The sequence below is a fragment of the Camelus dromedarius genome, chromosome 22 (genome assembly GCF_036321535.1).
Source record: "Camelus dromedarius isolate mCamDro1 chromosome 22, mCamDro1.pat, whole genome shotgun sequence".
In the NCBI taxonomy this organism is placed as follows: Eukaryota; Metazoa; Chordata; class Mammalia; order Artiodactyla; family Camelidae; genus Camelus; species Camelus dromedarius.
In genome coordinates, this window is record NC_087457.1 from 12,719,258 (window position 1) to 12,738,039 (window position 18,782).

Below are 18,782 nucleotides of genomic sequence, written 5' to 3' on the forward strand. Positions count from 1 at the left end.
AGGGCCTCGCATCACTTGAGATGAGTTTAATTTCCACTTGGGAAATACGTCCTGCCTTTGTCTTCCCAAGAGTTTTGTGCAAGGTCTGAGCCAACCAGGGGCTGGTAGGAGTCCAGACATAGAAGATTTAGAGAAGATTCTGGTGTTTCCAGAGAGGATTAAAAACCAGACTTGGGCCAGGATATTTGCTTTTCCCCCTAAGGCCGCATCTCCCTTAAACAGAAATTCTCTCCTCACCACCTCTCCCTGCTTGCAATGAAAGAAGCTATGTTTGGGTTCCAAGTAAAGAGCCCTTGCCTGGGTGAACACCTCCAAGAATATGGTGGTGGTCCACTGGCCCATCCTGTTTTCAGTAGCGAGGATGCCTGGATTATGGTGGAGCAGTTAACTGTTTCACTTATTATCACTCAATTTTTATATACCTCACTCCCGAGGACATTTGGGCACATTTTTACAGGGACTCAAAAATTTTAAATTAGCATTTCCCTTGGACCAACTAGAATTTTGGAAGCTGAGCTGCATACATTTTTTTTTTTTCCTTCAGATTTTTGTTAAGTACTTGCCCTTACTCTCAACAGAGAGTAGAGAATGCTTACTTTGGAGAAAGGCGACCATTCCTGTTAAGAAGTTTTATTCCTGTCTAACGGGATTAAAGTTTTGGCATTACTTCTTCACTGCTCAGGAATCAAGATGTTTAGAAAAAGTCCGGGTTGGTACGCTTTCAAATAGAGTTTGGCTAGCTAACAGGGAGTGCGTGATGGTTTTCTCCAGTGTTGTCAACTTCTTTTCTGAAAGCGTTTCTGTATCAGAATCCTATATAGAGATAATATATATAGAGAGAGAGTATAGTCCTTGCTCTTAAGGAGCTTGTGACCCCGTGGTGTTTTGGGAAATTTAGAGGATCCTCAGAAGACCCAACATCCTGTAAAATGTCATACAAGCCACATGGAGTCTCAGATTCTCTAGGAGCTGCGTTTGAAATTAAAAGGGAACAGGTAGACACCTGCACCCCAATGTTCATAGCAGCACTATTAACAATAACCAAGACATGGAAACAGCCTAAATGTCCATCAGCAGATGACTGGATAAAGAAGATGTGGTATATTTATACAATGAAATACTATTCAGCCATAAAAACGACAACTTAACATCATTTGCAGCAACATGGATGTTCCTGGAGAATGTCATTTTAAGTGAAGTAAGCCAGAAAGAGAAAGAAAAATACCACATGAGATTGCTCATATGTGGAATCTGGGGGGGGGGGGGGAAACATAAATATAAAAGGGAACAGGTGATATTCATTTTCATTAATTACTTTGTTTTGATTTTAATCATATATTTGATTTAGCCCCATATATGCGAAATATTATCATTAGAACATGAAATCGGTCTAAAAAATTATTGGAAGACTTTATATTCTTGCAGGTATTTTTCCTTTCTAGTGTATCCCAGCTCGCACTAGCCACGTTTTAAGTGCTCAGTAGCCTCGAGTGGCCATCGTGTGGGACAGCCAGGTCTAGAGACTAGGGTGTGAAGGGGGATAATGAGAAATGCCTCTGTAAAGGAAGGAGGTTCATGTCTTCCTGTGCCAAGTACTAAAGCCTCCTGAGAGTACTACCAAGAAGTAACTCGAAGCACAATATTTATATATAATTCCTTACATTTGATTAGTGCTTTCGAGACGAGAGAGCAGGTACTGTCACCCACGCTGCCCATTTGGTGCTCATAACCCCAGGGGATATAGGCAAGGCAACCATTTTAGGTCCTTCTGAGGACAAGTGGGAAAACTGAGATATCATGTGTCCCCCATCTCCCGCCGTTCCCCAGTGAGGACCTCTGCACCCAGAGGGGAAGCCAGGCTGCCAATCCCAGGAGATGTGACTGATGCCGGGAGGCTGATGGAGCCAGCTGCTGTGTGCACCTGCAAGGCTACAGGTCACATCTGTCAAGCAGTGAAGGAAGGGGACTGTTCCTAAGGGATCTGAAGAATTCATTAATTAGTAGAATGGGAAGGAGGTGGCAGTCCCAGGGGTCCTAGCCAGTGAGTATGTGGACTAGGGGTTCATGTCACTGTGTTTCCTGCAATGGGGTGTGTGCCCACTTGCTGCTCATACCAGGAGCGGGTGCCCGGTTGCTGGGTTTTCTGACCATTGTTTGTCTTACAGATGTGGGACTGAGGGCCCAGAGGGGAAAGAGAGGAAGAGACTTTTGCAGGGAAGCTGCCAGATTAGTTTGAAGTGCATTAATCTCAGAGCTGAAAGAGGTCAGCCGGCAGTGAGACCATACCTGGGAGGAGGTGGGCGGGCTTTTCAGGGGCCTCAGGGGCCTCAGGGGCCACAGTGGCCGAGTGCTGGTGGAAGCTGCCTGTCTGCCTGGGCGAACAAGCTTCATCCTCTAAGGATGATAATACCACCCTTTCTCGTTGGACACTAAAAATTCATTCCTGACTCTGGCTGCTCCTGTTGGGCTTAGGTTCTAAGTCAGGTGTCGCTTTCTGCCTGCATCTGTTTGGTGTATCCTTGGGAGGAGATGAGATGTGGAATGTGGGTTAGGAGGATGTCCTCTGGCAAGCATTGCTTCTGTCCCCAGCCAGAGATCCTGCCCCATCCTGTGTCCTACATGGTACATCGTGAGCTGCTCCCAAGGGTTTTTCTCTCAAGCAAAGGAATTGAGAATCAAGGCTCACCTGTCACCAGAGTTGCCTCAGATCTGTCCTTATCTATGTGGTTTCCTTGTGGCACAGACACGCCCTTTGGAGGAAATGAGTTCACATCCCACAGAGCTAGGTTTGATCAACCCCTTCATTGCTTCCACCCTGGCCTCCAGCATCGGAAGGCCCAGGTGATGGAGCCACAGGGCTGCTGCTTCCTCGCTGCACGTCCTTGGGCAGAGCACTCAGCCTCTTTGAGTCTCAGTTTCCCTACTGCTTAAAGGGCCAGAAAAATGCCTATCCTGCCCCCAATAAGTTTATAACAAGGAAGAAACGAAGTTTGACTAGTCCATGCTCGGCACATAGTCGGTCTTCAGTAAATCCTTGATCGATTATGTCTCGTCTAGTCCCTTTCCTAAATTTAGAAAAATGGGAGAGAAGTGTTTACTTCTCCTTTGATTTGAAGTTCTTTTTTTTTTTTTTTAATGTTAGGAAAGCCTTGGGAGGGAGCTAGCGGCGGTGCCTGCGTCTTCCCACCGGCAGGGTCTTCCCACTGGCAGGGGCCGGTGAGCGGAGCCAGGAACCCGGGGCTTTTCGGCTGGCCGGGACTGACTGACTCACTCACTCACGAGGGGCCCTGTCTGGCTGGGGGGGGTGGGGGGAGGCCGGGCCGAGCACCACATTAGGGCATGTTCCGGGGAAGTGGATTCTCTGAATAACTTGGATGGTTCCCTGGTGTATTTAGGACAAAAGCCACCTGGGAGATGGAGGCGGTCACCCCGACTGGAGCCCAAACGGCGCCCAGAAAGTCTCATCACTTGGTACATGCTGAGCAGCAAAGATCTGTGGTTCCCAGAGACCCTGGAGGGTTGTTTTAAATGTTACTAGTCAGGGTCTGAGAAGGATCAAGGGCTGCAGTCTGTGCTCTCCCCCCCCCCCCCCCACCGCCCCGGGCGGGCGTGGGCCACCTCTGAGTCAGGGCTCGCGGGAGCCCTCCTTCCTCAGTGCGACCTTTCCCCACTTCTGGATTCATTTCTGTTGGACAGTCCGCCGTCACCTCTCAGCATCGGGGAGGACTGGGTCCGCCTCACGGTTCCACACTCGGAGATCCTTTTTAAGCAGTTGGTGAGACTTGTGTTTGGTAGAACCAGAGGTCCCTGGGAGGCATCCGGATTTAGAGACGAAAAGAATCTTGGAGATGGCTTATTTCAGCTTCCTCATCACACGGGTCCAGGGAGGGTCCGCATCTCGCCCGGTTCCCATTCCCTGGTTTGGGGCTTATTCCATAAGCTTCATCTCTCTCTGTATCCCTCACTGAATGGTTGGGGTGCCCTAGAGGGGGTGAAGTCTTCTCCTGGGGGAGTCATCTGCCCACCCACGTCTCCTAGGGGACTTTCCTGAGGCTGTTCATTTTAGCAGCACAAATGATCTCGGGGCTCATGCCTCGGGAATCTCTGTGACGATTTTCCCAACAAGGGAAACAGTCCCCACTCAGTAAATAGTTGTAGGACTGAATTAACTTACTCCTTTGTCTAATTAAGGCTGATAACCTCAAATTCAGCACTAGGGCGGGACCACAGTTCCCTTCTTTGTTGCCTGAAGGAGTAAGTTATCCTAACTTAGGGTGGCTCTGTGACACGCTTTACCTCTTTCTCTCTGGGCTCCCCACCCCCATGCAGACCCTCCTCACTTCTTGGGTTTTTCTCTCCCCAGGGTCAACTTGCACAGGAGAATCAAGCCCACGGCGGAGTCTCCATGGAGATGTGGAGCCTTGTCCCCGACCTCTAACTGCAGAACTGGGATGTGGAGCTGGAAGTGCCTCCTCCTCTGGGCTGTGCTGGTCACAGCCACGCTCTGCACGGCCAGGCCGGCCCCGACCTTGCCTGAACAAGGTAAGGGCCCGGGCTGCGGGTCAGCCTGGGCTCCACGCCCTTGGAAACAGGGTGGTCTGTGGTCCAGGTCAGACGTGATGTGGCCAACTGGGAAGGCTCCAATCCACGTGGAGCAGAGGGCTCCTGGCCTGGAGGAGAGACTCCCAGGTTCCTTGGGCTGCTTGAGGCCTGGCCATAAACGTCACCAGCTTCATCAGAGGTTGGGTCATGGAGGACACCCATCTGCCAGGAGTGACACAGCCAGGGTGGTTTATACTTTTCTCCTCCTGAAAAAAAGAAAGTCTGATTGGGACCCGAGGGCCAGCTCCCTAACCTGGATGATGTATGAGACGGGGTTGGGTGATGCAGTGGGGAGTGAGTGACCTATGGACTCGAGTTTTGAACGTGAATCGGGTTACAGGGGACGTGGAGGGATGTGGGAGCTCCGTAAAGACCTCTGGCTTCTAGAAGATTATTCCAGACTCACATCTGTGAGGGGCAGATCTCGTGGCCACATGCCCCCCATTGTGTCTTTGTTGACGGAGTCTCATAGGTCGTTTGGAGGCCTGATGAGAGGTTTGCTTTGGGTATGTATTGCTGGAGGAAATGGAAGAGATGGAGAACTGGGGAGCTTTATTGGCCGTGGGAGCTGGGAGGGGCCTGCAGTTTATTGGAAATTCGGAGCAATTATTAGTAACAGGAAGGACTCTGCCCATCCCCACCACCCCCCACTCATGGGATTTTCTGGAGTTGGAAAAATAACTTCATGGAGATTACAGGTACAGCACACCTGCTGGCTTTCGAAGGTCTTTAAGAACTAATATTTGGGCATTTCTGCTGCCAAAGGGTAGCGTGACTTGTGACTCAGTGGCTGATGACATAAACAGAGGAGGGAGGCAGGCAGTGGGTAGGGGGCTCAGGTGTGCAGGTGATGTAGTGGCTGCATTTAAAGGGCCATCAGCCTCACTGCCAGGACGTGTTTGAATGACGAATGAGGAGTGCGAATTTTTGTCCACTTGAATGGTGGTGGAGAAGGAGGAGGGAAGGGTGTGTGGACCTTCTAGAAGGTGCACTGGCTGGAGCAGGCAGATGAATGTGGCATTCCGTGACAGAACTGAAGGCAAGGCCTGACCTAGAAGTTGATGAAGACCAGAGTAGGAGGGAGCATCTCTGCCCTCAGGGAGTTCACCATCAGGTAGAGGGTGACAAGTACCGGGGCAACTAAATACAAAGTAGACTGTGTTTAAACCACACAGCAGAATTATAACACAGTGCAGTGGGAATGCCAAGGAAGAGGGCATCTGAGATGGTCTAGAGGGATGGGTAGGGGACTGAAAGGGAAATGGAGGGTGTTCCAGGTGGAACAGCATGAGCAAAGGTGCTGAGGCAGGATGTATAAGCTGTATAGAGAACCACCTCCCTGGTGAGCAGGGAGGAAGTAAAGCTTGGATTGAGTTAGTTAGCATATGCAAGACCTTAATGCCCTGCTCTGGAAAATGTGCTTAAATGGGGAGATACTGGGAGTCTTGAAAAGTTCTGAGCCGATAATGACATGATCCAGCTTTCAGATGTCCAGGCAGCTGAGTCTGGATGGATGGGAGGAGGAAGTCAGACGGACCTATGGGTGAATCATGCTCGGGACTTGCTTTGACAAATGACTCAAACACACTAAGCCTTAGTTTGCTTATCTTTAAAACAGGGACAGTGATGCCGGATTAAATGAGATAATCCAGATAAAGCACTTACAGGGGAAATTTTAGTAGTTATTACTGCCTCTACCACTGTTGCTAGACTGACGCGTCAGTTAACTGGTTGTTTTGAATGTCTAGCTTGAGAAAGAAAGGGTAGGGACTCGGGTAAAGGATGTAAAGGAAGGAAAAACGGCAGAGACGCCGTAGAAGTGGAATCTGTGGGGTTGAGTAGGTTGGATGTCAGCTCTGGGGGACCGATGAGAGCAGAGACCGATGAGAGCAGCTCTGGGACTCCGATGGGAGTGAGTTCGGGTGGGAGGCTTGTGCGGACTGGATGCAGAAGCTTTGGGTCAGCCACAGCGTAAGGCGGTGATGAATCCAAAAGCACGGAGCGCCTGGATGACGTTTGAGAATATGAATTTATGGTGGACCCTAAAGCACTTTTTTTTTTAAACTTTCTCTAACAATCCCTTTTGCAGCCCGAGAATGGAGGATGGAGAAAGGGAATAGTAGGTATTGGACTGGCGCACCTGTAAGCAGGAAGGGGGTGTCCAAGGGTCCAAGTGTAAGGCGTTGGGGGAGGAGATGGACATTGAAGCGCCTGGTTGTGCTTGTCTCTGTCCCGATGCACAACCAGGCGCTTCAAGAAGGGAGCTGAGGCAGTGATGGAGGGTGGAGCCAGGGGGCTGGAGGTCTTGCTGAGAACAAAGTACAGGTTCCAGGAAGGGGAGGGACTGGGCAGGAGAGGTGGAGGGGCTATTAGGCTCCGTGGCAATGAAGAGTGAAGTTAGACTACTATTTTTAAAAGCTCAACTTAATTGAGGTAGCATTTACATTCTACAAAGTGCACCAGTTTTCAGTGTACAGTTCGATGTGTTTTGATCAATGTAACGTCCCATGTAAGTACCACCCCAATCAAAATATGGAAGATTTCCATCCATCACCCCCAAAACCTCCCTCGCGCCCTTTGCCGCACTGGACTCAGGCTATCACCAATCTACTTCCCACCACTGTTGGTTAGTTCTGCCTATTCTAGAATTTCCCAGAATGGAATTACATGGTGAACGTGTCTCCATTCACCTGTTGGTGGCCCTTTGGGTTGTTAACACTTCAGGCTGTTATTACGAAAACTCCTGTGAACATTCGAGTACACATCTGTGGGTGTGAGTCTTCCCTGCACTGCCGTGGTTTTAATTTTGGCCCCATTTCTTACCGACTGTTGGCTCTTGGTGGGAAATTTCTCTCTGCGCCTCCATCAAATGTGCTGGTCATGAAAATCTCTCCTAAGATCATTGCAAATATCAGATGCAAATGACAGAGTCAATGAGCCGTAAGTGGGAGTCCTGCGGGTCCCTTTGCCCACAAGGGGATGCTCTAGTCAGGAGCTTGTTTCCTGGATAGACCCAGAATGTCTTATGATGCAGAGGTGGAAATCCACCGGACTTGGAGATCGAGTCCCAGGTCCCTGTTTGGTTGTCAGCCCCTCTGGTGGTTTGGCCTCTTCACATTGATGATCCCTTCTGAGCTCTGTGAGAGCAGAACTCAGGCCCCACCATCTTCAGAGAACTGCTGTGAAATCCGTCCTAAGGGAAAGTCTGTCTCCATCCTTTGTAAACTATAAGGTATCTCATAAATGTAAAGTATTCCCTGATTATTAAATAACAATGCTGCTGTTGTCCTCCAGAAAAGGCTACAATTTGGGTGTAAAAGGTTTGCCCAAAAGTTTGAAGCCAACCACCCAAAACCTCTATCACACTGACTGAGAGCTTTTCCCCTTTCGAAAGGCTTTGCTGTGTGTGTGAGTGTGTGAATGTGAGTGTGTGTGTGTGTGTGTGTGTGTGTGTGTGTCTCGGGAGCCCCTCCCCCAGTCTGCAAATGCTCCTCGGGGAGTGGGGAGGGCCTGGAGTTCCTGGCTGTCCTTGGAAAGTTGATTTAATAAGGGTTCCAGGAAAACCAGCCTCCCTCCTTCCCTCCCTTCTCCTTCCCCTTCTCTAGTTTGGGATCTTAAAGAGGCTCCACTTGTTTCAAACCAGGTTTTGGGGCGGGGGTGGGGCAGAGGGTGTGGGTAGACTACCCCTTTAAAAAGATAAGCACCAGCTTGAAAGACACTTTGAGCTTGAAGAGGCTTGTTTCTGTGTATTTTTCTCTCTTTTAGACTGAGAGTTGGAGAAAAGCAAGTGGATGAATCCAAAACTGCTTGCAAGGCCACTTCTCATAATTGGGGGTGGGGGGTCCTGCCCCCCTTTTCAGCAGTAACCGGGGTTAAACCCCCCAGGCCCCATGGTGGAGGGCACCGTATGAGTCTTACAGCCTCAAAATACTTGCCTACATGCTCAGAAACCTGCAACTAATAAACGATTTAATGGCTGGGGTTTTACAGCTCCTCCCACCTACCCAGATTTGAAGGAGTCTGGTGGCCGGTTGAAGGGGGAGAGGTTACACTTAATGGAAAAGCCGCACGTTTCCATTTCTGGCTGCGAGCCCCCTGGACGCCGGGCGCCACAAAGCAAGCCTTTGTCTCTGCATCCTGCAGAAACCTGGGCCCACGGGGGAGAGGCTGCAAGTGTGCCAGAGAAACTGCCCCAGCTTCAAGTTTAGTCCAGGGCCCTGGCTGCCCAAGGCACCCCCACAAGGTGGTCCTGCAGCTGTCTTTGGCCCCAAGGGGTAGGCATTGCAGCCTGGCTGCGGGGGGACCTCAGATAGGTACCAGAGGGCATCCCACCACGAGCCTTGCACAGGCTGTGATCCCACTGGCTGTGGCTGATTGGCGAGGCCAGGGGACCAGTGTCTGGAGGACCAGTGTCCCGTGGCTGCCCCAGGAACATGCAGGAAGACTCCTCCATCACACCCGGTCCCCAGCATAATTTCTCCTTGTGCAAAGAACCTGTTTACTTCTAATTCACACTGAACATTTAAGAGAAGTTTCTTCACCCTCTGCCAGGAGGCGAGTGGAATTACACGGCGCAGAGACTGGTGTGGGGTGACCCCCTTGAGAAGCAGGGTGGAGGATTCTGGTCTGTGGGAATCTGCAGTGCGCTTGGCTGCCCGGTTTTCCCAGGGGATCTGCTCTGTGCCACATCCCAGAGAGAGGTGGCTCTGGAAGGGTGTGTTTGCAAGTGTTCCGGGAGCTGAGCTTTGCAGAGGGCGGGGGTAGGGAGGACCCAGCCTGTGAGAGCATGAGAGGGAGGAGGGCGGAGGCTCACGTGTCCGCTTGACCACGCTGGGTGAGTGCAGCAGAGCCACCCCAGGGCCGTGTTCTTGGCTCCGGCTCCCGCATTGCTACACCATTAGCTCCACCGATTTTCCACTCTGGCTTTGCCAGCCAGCTCCCCGAAGTCAGGGAGGAGGAATTTCTCAGGGAAGAACAAATGGCTGTCCAGAGCCCTGGCCGGGGTGGGGGAAGGGAGGGAGCCCAAACAAAGAATCAGGCTGGGATGCTGTCGCCCGTTCCTCCCCACCCCCCACCCCAGTTTCTGGGACCCCCTGTAGTCTGGGGTGAGCAGGAACTGGAGAGAGAGGGTCAGAGATGTCTTTGCGGGCCCGGCTGGGACACTTGCTCCTGGTCAGGCCGAAGCAGTGAGTGATGGCTTGTGTCTGGGGCGGTGATGGATGGCCCGGGGAGAAGTGAGTTCTGGGGAGTCATTATCCGGGAGGGCGAGGTCCAGGGTCAGAGAGCCTGACCGGCAGCTGCGCCCTGTTTTCACAGTGCCTTGTTCCTTGGAAGCCACTGGGGGCTCCAGCTCAGTCTATAGACACCACCTCTGCCTCTTCCCTCCCTGAAGCCTGGCCACGGGACAACTGTTTCCCTGCTGACCGGGAGGGAGAGTCCAGCTGCTCTGGCACTGCCGGTCTCCCAGATTCAGCCGCCCAGGCCTCCCTGCTCATTCTGGAGCAACGGCTCATCTGCAGACTTGTTGCAGGCATTCCCTTCTCTGCCTACCATCTCCCCTGCCGCAGCCCCCCTCCCCACATGATTCCCCTGAAAGTTAACTGCTCCACCTGGGCTCCTAAGGCCTGGAGTAAATCCCAAGCTGCTTCCTCTTAGGAGAAGCCTTCTGGAGTGTGGGCTGCTCCTGAACTTGGGGATTTGCTCTGACTCACAGCTGGTGACGGCCAAGTAGTGGGGACAATTGCCTGATGCCTCCAGGGTGGGCTGGGTGCCTCTTGGTGGTACCTTGTCCTGTTCTCAGTTCACATCGACTCTCCCCATCCCCTTGCTAGACGAAGTGCCCAGTGCCTTCATTTAAAGCCTTTCTCCTTGCAGACAGGGCTGCTGGGCACAGGGGTCTGCCCAGCTTGTTCCAAGCACTGAGGAAGTTGGCTGGAAACCCAGGGCTCCTTCCTGATCTCACATGTTGTGTGGTGGCCAAGCCTTCTGGGGCGGGTTGTGTAAAAGGAGGTGAATGCTGGGGCAGCGGGGCCCTGCCGTGTTTCCCAGGCCCTGGGTGTGTAGGCGCATTGAGCCCCAAGTGGGTGAGAGGGTCAGGGAGTTCAGCAGAGAGTGGACATTAGTGGTGATGCGCTTGGGCGGGGAAAGGGGTTCAGAACTGTCAACACTGAAGCTTCAAATACTTAATCAACCAAGAAAGTTGAATTTAGAGCTTAGGTTTTCCTCTGTGTCCTCCAGGATCGAAAACTAGCCTCTGGTTAATGGTCCCTTCATTTGTTTACTGATTTAGTTTTTTCTTTTCTTCTTTCCTTCCCTCTCTTCCATCCATCCATCCATCCATCCGGCCAAACAAGACTTCCTTTTTTCTGGTTGAATACAACGTACACATTCATACACAACCATTGTTTATTCCAGTCTCTTAGCTAGGATTTTCCATCCCTAACCTTTTCTCCTTTCACTGTTTGTAATTCTTGCTCTTAGGTTAAAGTCTAGCTTGGGTTTAGCTTAAGGTGTAGCTTAAGGGCCACCTCCCTCTTGAAGCCCTTCTCTGCCTCCAAGTTAATCACTCCTTTTCCCCCTTTCTGTGCAACTTTCAGTCCAGCACTTTACTTTCCCCTCTCTTACATTAAATGGAGTTTTTAACATGTGGCTGTTTCCTCCACTAGAGCAAAGTTCTGTGCAATCAAAAAGACAGCTTTAATTTGTTCTTTTAAAACATGCATATTTTGATACGTAATCTAGGTTTATTGTAGAAAATATAGACTTGTAAAGAGAAAAAGGAAAGCTCTTAACATTCCCTCTTCCCAAAATAATCACTATTAACAGCAACTATTTCTTTAGAGTCTTGTTCTTGCATTTAAAAATTGCATTTCAAAAATGGAATTTACACATTATGTACTGGTTTGTACCTTAAGTGGGTACTTACTGTCATGCAGAGATGTCTCCATCATGGTTAAATAACTGCATAGTATGCCACTGTATGGGTGTGCAAAATTTATGTACTCAGTCCTCTACTATTGGGCATTTAAGTTATTTTCAATAATTTGCACTTAAGTAACATACTTTTGCAAATAAAATTTGTCCAGGTGTTCATGTATCAAAGGATATTTATATTCTAGAAGTTTTGATTACATACTGCCCTAGAAAGGTAATACCAATAAAGGTCTTTTAAAATAATAATAAATATTATTTATTTCATCTGCACACTCCACATGCTTTACACATTTTTACGTCTTTACACTGATACCATGGCCATTGGTTTTATTCCCATAATCAGATGAGGAAACTGAGGTTCAAGGAGTTAAGTAATTTGCCTCAGGTCATCTAGTTGGTGAGAGGTGGGTGTGGGATTCAGGCTCAGGTAGGTCTGAATCCAGTATTTTTTTTTCCAGTGTATTATACGATGTCCCTGTTTCTCCCCCGAATTCAGGCAGACTAACACTGGAATTTAAACATGGCTGGGTCAGTCGCCTTTACCTCATAGGAATCAGGCTCCAGGTCCCTTTCTGGGATGGTACGTACGTGTGTGACTGGGGTAAGGGCAGCTGGAGACGCCTGCCTTGTGTCCTTCCTTGTGTGACACTCTGCTCTTGGCTGCGAGGTTGTGCATCGGTCATAGGTCTGTGAGCTGCCCTAATGAAAGAGGTTCCCTGGCTTAGAATAATCACTAGAACAAAAACCCCACTGGGGCTGCCTCTTCCACTGTAGCTGAGATCCACTGGGAGAAGGTCTGGCATCAGAGGTCTCTGAAGTGTCAGATGCCCCACCTGAGTTTTCCTTGTAGGTCACACTTATTCTAGAATATAGTCAGATTGCCGGGGCGCAGAAACCCACCTAGATTGCTTCTACAGTGGTCCAGCAATGACTGATGGGTGGAAATAAGCATGTTAAAAGGTTCAACAAGCCTAGGGGAGGGCATAGCTCAGTGGTTGAGCGCATGCTTAGCACGCATGAGGTCCTGGGTTCAATCCCCAGTGTCTCCGTAAGAAAAAAATTAAAAATAAAAGGTTCAGGAAGCCTGAAGCATTAGCATTGTTTTGAGGCTACCAGTATGTATGTATGTATGTGTCTATATATATATATAAAATACATATGTATATTTTAAAACATGAAGAAATACAAAAAAACAGTGGGGGAGGAGTCCTAAAATTTTGTTTTTCTTAGTGTTTACATTGAACAACTTAATGTTTTAAGCAAAAATATACATTACAATGTAGTTGGGCGAGTCACTGAATAATTATAGGATTTTAAAATATATATATTAATTTGTGGTATACTGTCTTGACGTGGGCCCCAGAAATGGAACACAGATTTATGGAGAGTTGTCTGGTAAATATTTTCTCAGTTTTGTCAGTAACTATCTGTGTAACCTTTGGGGAAAAAGCACGAAAATCCTTGGAGGCCGGGCTTGGATGGGAGGCCCGGGACAAATGCCACCCGCTACCCCAGCCTCGTCACGGTCAGGCCCCCAACCTGGCCAGTGTAACTCTTACTCCGTAGAGGTAAAAACAATGAGTGACTCATTGAAGAAGCGTCATCCAAAGACAACCTCAAATAAGGACATAAAACCCAAATTATGAGGACATCTGAAGCCACAGGAGAGGGTCAACTTGACCATCGTCTGTGGGCTGTGATGTGTGTGTATACAGACATTGTGAAGGCAGGGGTTTTGTTCTGATTTTTCATCACACCTTAGAGGAATGTCTGCTCCAAATCAGGTACTGATTAAGGCTTTTGGAATAAATGAATGCATGCATGAGCACACAGGGAAGTAACTGTCCCTTTTCTTTCCTTAAAGAGATACCTACGATTTCTAGTTTTTAAAAAAAAGATAGAAATAAAATCCTTTTCAACAGAAAGATAAGGAAAATAGGTGAGAAATAGTTATCGCTGCCACGTAACAAATGCTTTGTACCACCTGGTGCAGTGGTGCTCATATTTTCCTAGCAGGGACATCACCCAGGTGAGCTTGTTAAAACCCGTCACCACTGTCCATCCCCAGAGTTCTGGACTCTGAAGCCAGGCCGAGCAGGGGAGTTCTATCAAGTTCCCAGAGGATGCGGATGCTGCCGGTCCGGGGACCACGCTTCGAGCATCTCTGATATCAATGACTTCTCACCCCCAAAAGTCTGTGAGGGAGATGTTGTTTCCATTGAATGGTTCATGAAACTGACTCAGAGAGGGCAAACAGGCAAACACCTGCCAAGTTTAAACAGCAAAAATATATGGCGGCGCTAGAGTTCGGACACAGGTCTACCTGACATCAGTGCCTAGGACTCTAACCTCTGTTCTGGAAAGACTGGAGAGGTGAGGCTGGCAGAAGTGGACTGAGTCCATTTGCCTGGAGGCATTGGGAGGGAGGAAGGACTAGGGCTAGAAAGTTGTCTAAAAGCTTTTTCTGGAAGGAAGGAGACCCTCTTCCTGGCCCGCCCTCCTCCTGCTTTGCTGGGGGCTTTAAGTCAATTATCACCGCCTTTGGAATGCTGATCACCTCTCCTGCCCTTGGAAGGGTCCTTTGGCATTCAGAAATCTGCCCCTTGATTGTCGAACTTCAGGGTTTACTTTTGGAATTAAGATTTATTTTCCTTGGGTTTTAGGAATTAGCTTTTGAACCTTAGAAGTGTCGGGCTCCTTCACTAACCTCCTGAATGAAGTTCTCCCCTTGGCATCCAAAACTTTCATTGATGTTATGTGAACCTCAAGACCATATTAAGTTCCAACCACTCAATTCTTTTCCATTGTGATTTTTATCAGCTTTAGCGGTAAATGTTTATCTAAAATTAGAATGTTTCATATTTCAATTCTATTTTGCTGTTAAGTGCAAAAGATTAAATGATTTTAAAACATGCGTAGAACAAACGCTATTTTATAGTCATATCTCCATTATTTCTCTGTATTTACACATATAGATAGGGACGTCTGGACTGATGATCACTTGTTTAATAAGAATAACTTCTAGCTACTTGGATTTGAAGTCATTATTCCTTTTTTTCTTTTTCTTTTTTTGGCTGGAATGTCATTAAAAAGTCATATATCACTTGTAAAGTAATTTTTAAGTTTTTTATTCTTTTAGAATAAAATCTGGTGTTTTAACTTCAGGGGGAAAAAGAAAACTTATATGCTTTCAGCAACTGTGAAGCCAGAGAGATCCCGGTTGGATCTCATTGTCCTCCCAGCCCTTCAACCCTACCCTGAAGCCCCTCAATGAAATGATTTGATCCCTACCCATCCCCCCAAAAAACCTGCATTAATGCCTGTACGCTGGAAGCAGCATTTGTTTTATAACGTTACCCCTTTCTCCTACCCTCAGACCCCCAGTCTGTTTTTTTTTTTAAGTGTAGTTGATTTGTAAAGTTTCCCAGTCCGTTTTTAACATTGATGTGCCTAGCCAATTCTGGGGCTTATCACGGGCATCAAAAAAGGACAGTGAATAAATCCTCCCAGAGTCTGTGGGCTCCCAGCCTTCTGCCAGTCACAGCCTCTTAGCAACTCTGTATCCTCTGTTCTTCTTCATCAAAATAAAATTCCATTGTTTTAATGTGTAAAAGATGCGGAGGGATTCTTCTGGGGAGAATGTCTCTGGCCAGAGGCAAAAGATGGCGAGAGATGTTTGTTGAAGGTGCTGGTGGCCAGAACTCTGTGACCAAAGAGCATCCCCTCTTCTTTAAAGAAAGTGAACGCGAGGTCTCTTGGTCTCTGGCCGCCCCTCACACCAGAGAGAGCCCTGGGCTGGGGGGCAGGCGGGGCGGTGGATGGTACTCAGCTCTGAAGGCCCAGTGGCACCGAGATGTGGGTTACAGCTGTAGGGGGCCTCGCGCTGGACCAGTCGGCCCTTCCATTTCTGTTGAGGACACAGAGGCCGAGTGAGGAGATGACGTGCCCAGGGTCACATGGTGAGCAGTGGGGCCAGTCACCCCCACCATTTCTATGCAGATACTCTGCGGTTACAACCACCTGTGGCTCAAGCAAAGTTTGGGACTAAGTGGTTTTTCCAAGGATTTCAAGGCTCTCATCCCTTAGGACGCGCCGGAATGTGGACGTTGCCCAGAGTGGGAATCTCCCCCAGGAGCCCCATAGTTCAAGACCCCTCCGATTGTGTGACTGAAGGGGTCCCCACTGCAGATGCTGCCCCCCCCCCCCCCCCAGCCTTGGTCCTGGCTGGTCTACCAGCTCTGTGCCTGACAGCCCTACCCGCTCAGGTAGCAAAATCCCTAAACCACGCTCTTTCAGCCTCTGAAAACAGTGCTGAACGCCCAAGTCTCACGGTGCGCGTGATGGGGAGAGAATGCCTATGTGGTCCCTGGGTCCTGGGAGTCCCCGCTTTCTGCCAATCTGTGGGATAGACCATTGGTTCCAGATTTTTACGTTTCATGGGTCACATTTCCCCCCGGTATTTTGGGTTGACAATTTACTTTGCCACTTAAGAACATTTTTTAAAAACCCAATGCTGTCATGTCCACTACCATTACCATTTTTATTTTTATTGTGGTAAAATATACATAATGTAAAATTCACCATTTTTAAGTGCACAGTTCTGTGGCATTAAGTACATTCACGTTGTTGCGCCACCATCACGACCATCCATCTCCAGAACGGTTCACCTTCCCAACTGAAACTCTACCCATTTAAACGCTTAGCTCCCCAGTCTCTGCTCCTCCAGCTCCTGGCAACCACCTTTTTTACACCACTTCCTTTTAAAAGGATATTTATTACCTTTATTCTCATAATGTAAAAATAAGGGGCATTTCTTTAACATTGGAAAAGAAAATAGGACTTTATGAAGAGCCATTCCTTTGCCCACGGCAGTGGGCAGTGACCCGTGACCCAGACCCACCATCACAGACATCGGACCGGCCAGGGAGGGCAGATTGCAGACCCACTGGGCTGCCGAGAGCTCTGGTGTATTGTGCTCTCAAGTATCCACAGAGGTTTGGAGGGGCCAGAAGGCAGGTTCTGAAACAGCTGTGGCCTCCACTAATTTATCAGCAAGTTTCAGGAGCGGCAGCTCTTTCCTACCCAGCTGCTGGTGTTTCCTTCCCCAAACCAGCTCCGCTGAGCCTGGGGGAGGGGAGGCTGTGCAGAGGCCCTGGGGGGGGGGGGGGCATACATTCTTTTCTTCAAGGAACCTGACCGTACTTTAAGGTCAGAGCCTGGTGGAGTGGGAGCTGCGGGGCTACCTCCTCACTGTCCTCCCTCCCCCCACTCTTAATGATCTTTCCATTACAGAACCCAGACCAGGAAGTGCATGACAGGTCACAGCTGCAGACACATGGCTGGGAGGCCTGGGCTGCGGGCCAGTGGTGGGAGGGTCTGAGCTCCCCTTCTAGCAGCGGGACCCCTGCACATACACGCACACGCACACGCACACGCACGCGCACACACACACTCACACCCCACTTCAGCTAATCGCCCGGCTTTTCCCTGACAGCTCAGTGGAAGGTGTTGTTCCTTCTGAGTTGCAACAGTTGTAACATAACTTTTGCTTTGAGTTTAGGACGTGATTTTCAATAAAGGCAGGGAAGACCCCCCCACCTGAGCATCCCGAGCTGCTCAGCTTACATCCACATAAGTGTGCCTACTGGGCTTGAGTCGGGGGAGTTTTCCATCATTGAACAAGGCTCTCCAGCTCCTTCTCCCAAAATAGGACCCACCATGCGTGGCTCTTGAAACTTCCCAGGTGTTCAGGGCCGTTGCGGGATAGTCTTAATGCTGCCAAGATGATCAATTTAACTCCTTATGATTCTATCAAAATGGCCAGGCTCAAAACATTTGTGTGTGTTGTGGGCGGTTCATTTAGAGGCAAGAGCGTGGGCTTTGCAAACACACGGACCTGAGTGAGTAGAGCCTCCCTGGTTTTACCATCGACACTGGAGCCGGCTCCTTCCACTTACAGGTTTACTCAGGAAATGTTCATTGACCCTAAACTGTGTCCGAGGGGGGCAGTTGTCACACAGGAGTTTCTGTCTTCACCGCCAGCTGTGTTGTTGGCTTTCTTCCCTGAATCTGCCAAGGCTGATTCCTCTGGTGCCAAATGTGAGCCAGTGACACCAACTTCTAGGAACCGGGAGCTTGGGCCTCCCTTCCTGGTAGCCGCCGGGCACCTACCTGTGCTGGCCTCGGTGAGTGGATTCCTGCACGTCTAAGGTGAGCTTGCCTCCGCCCAGGGCGGCTCTTTCTTCCTGGTAGAGGTAGTCAGGAGAGCAGCCAAGGGTACCCGGAATCCTTGAAATCCTTTTGGGAACTGGGCGCGGGAAGAGTTTCCTTTTTGGCTCTGCCCCGGAGCGTGTCTGTAAACACCTGGGGAGAGAGGCAGAGGGGAAATTTCTTTTAAAACAACTCCTGGGCACATTCCTTTGTTAATCACTTAATTACAGGCCTTCCCCCCAGCCTGCAAGCGTGCTCCCCGTGGTGGGAGGTATTGGGAAGGCAGGGGTTGGGGGACCCAATGCCTAGGAGGGAAGAAAATCCAGGTACCACGGAGGCTTCAGGTAGAAGCCAGACTCCAGTCTGATGCTGGGTTTCCTGTCGCCGCATCTGTTGGAAGATGTGCCCGAAACTCTGGCCTCCCCTCCCGATTCCTTCCTGGGGAAGCTGGTTTTGGGGGGTCTTGGAGTGGGCGCAGGGCCCCCGGCTGTGGCTTTGGCCAGCGCAGGCAGCTCTGCACTAAATTACAGTGACGAGGTGGGACACACAAAAGCCCCGAAAGCTTTTTTTAATAAAAACAAAACACAAGTCCCGGCCCCAAGCCCCTGGGCTGCTGAATGGTGATGGCTTCCTGTCAGGATTAGCCGGGCCGCCTGGGCCTGTGTGCGCTGCCTTTCTCCTCAGGAAATACCTTTAGTAAGCCCCGGTGGGGTCCCCATGGCAACGCGAGAGGGGACCTGCTGACTGGGGCCATTCAGGTCCCATTGTTCCCTGGCCCCTTTGTCGGGAGCTGTATCGCTGCCCCTCTGGCAAACACAGCAGTTTGCACCGTTTTGTCAGGCTGAATGTGGAGCTTTTACATTTTAATGGGCTCTTCTGGCAGTGGCCCATTTGCATGCAAAATGCTCCTTCTTACTTCTTTCCCTCTTTTCTGTCAAAAAACACCATCCTACACTCCAAGCCCCCTGGGTCGGGGCCTGGTGGACGCGGCTGGGTCAGGGTGTCAGACCCCGCTAATTGATTTGGAGTTCCTGTGT

At 49.7% G+C, this 18,782-nt stretch overlaps 1 protein-coding gene across 7 annotated transcripts in view; it reads left to right on the plus strand.

The window, feature by feature from the left end:
- FGFR1 (fibroblast growth factor receptor 1) overlaps positions 1-18,782 on the plus strand; it is a 45,069-nt gene that overhangs the window by 3,335 nt on the left and 22,952 nt on the right. For all 7 annotated transcript variants that reach the window (XM_031440082.2, XM_031440083.2, XM_031440084.2 and 4 more), the window contains exon 2: positions 4,364-4,542. In XM_031440082.2, coding sequence (XP_031295942.1) covers positions 4,452-4,542 — 91 coding nt within the window. In that variant the 5' untranslated portion in view covers positions 4,364-4,451. The remainder of the gene's footprint in view (positions 1-4,363; positions 4,543-18,782) is intronic.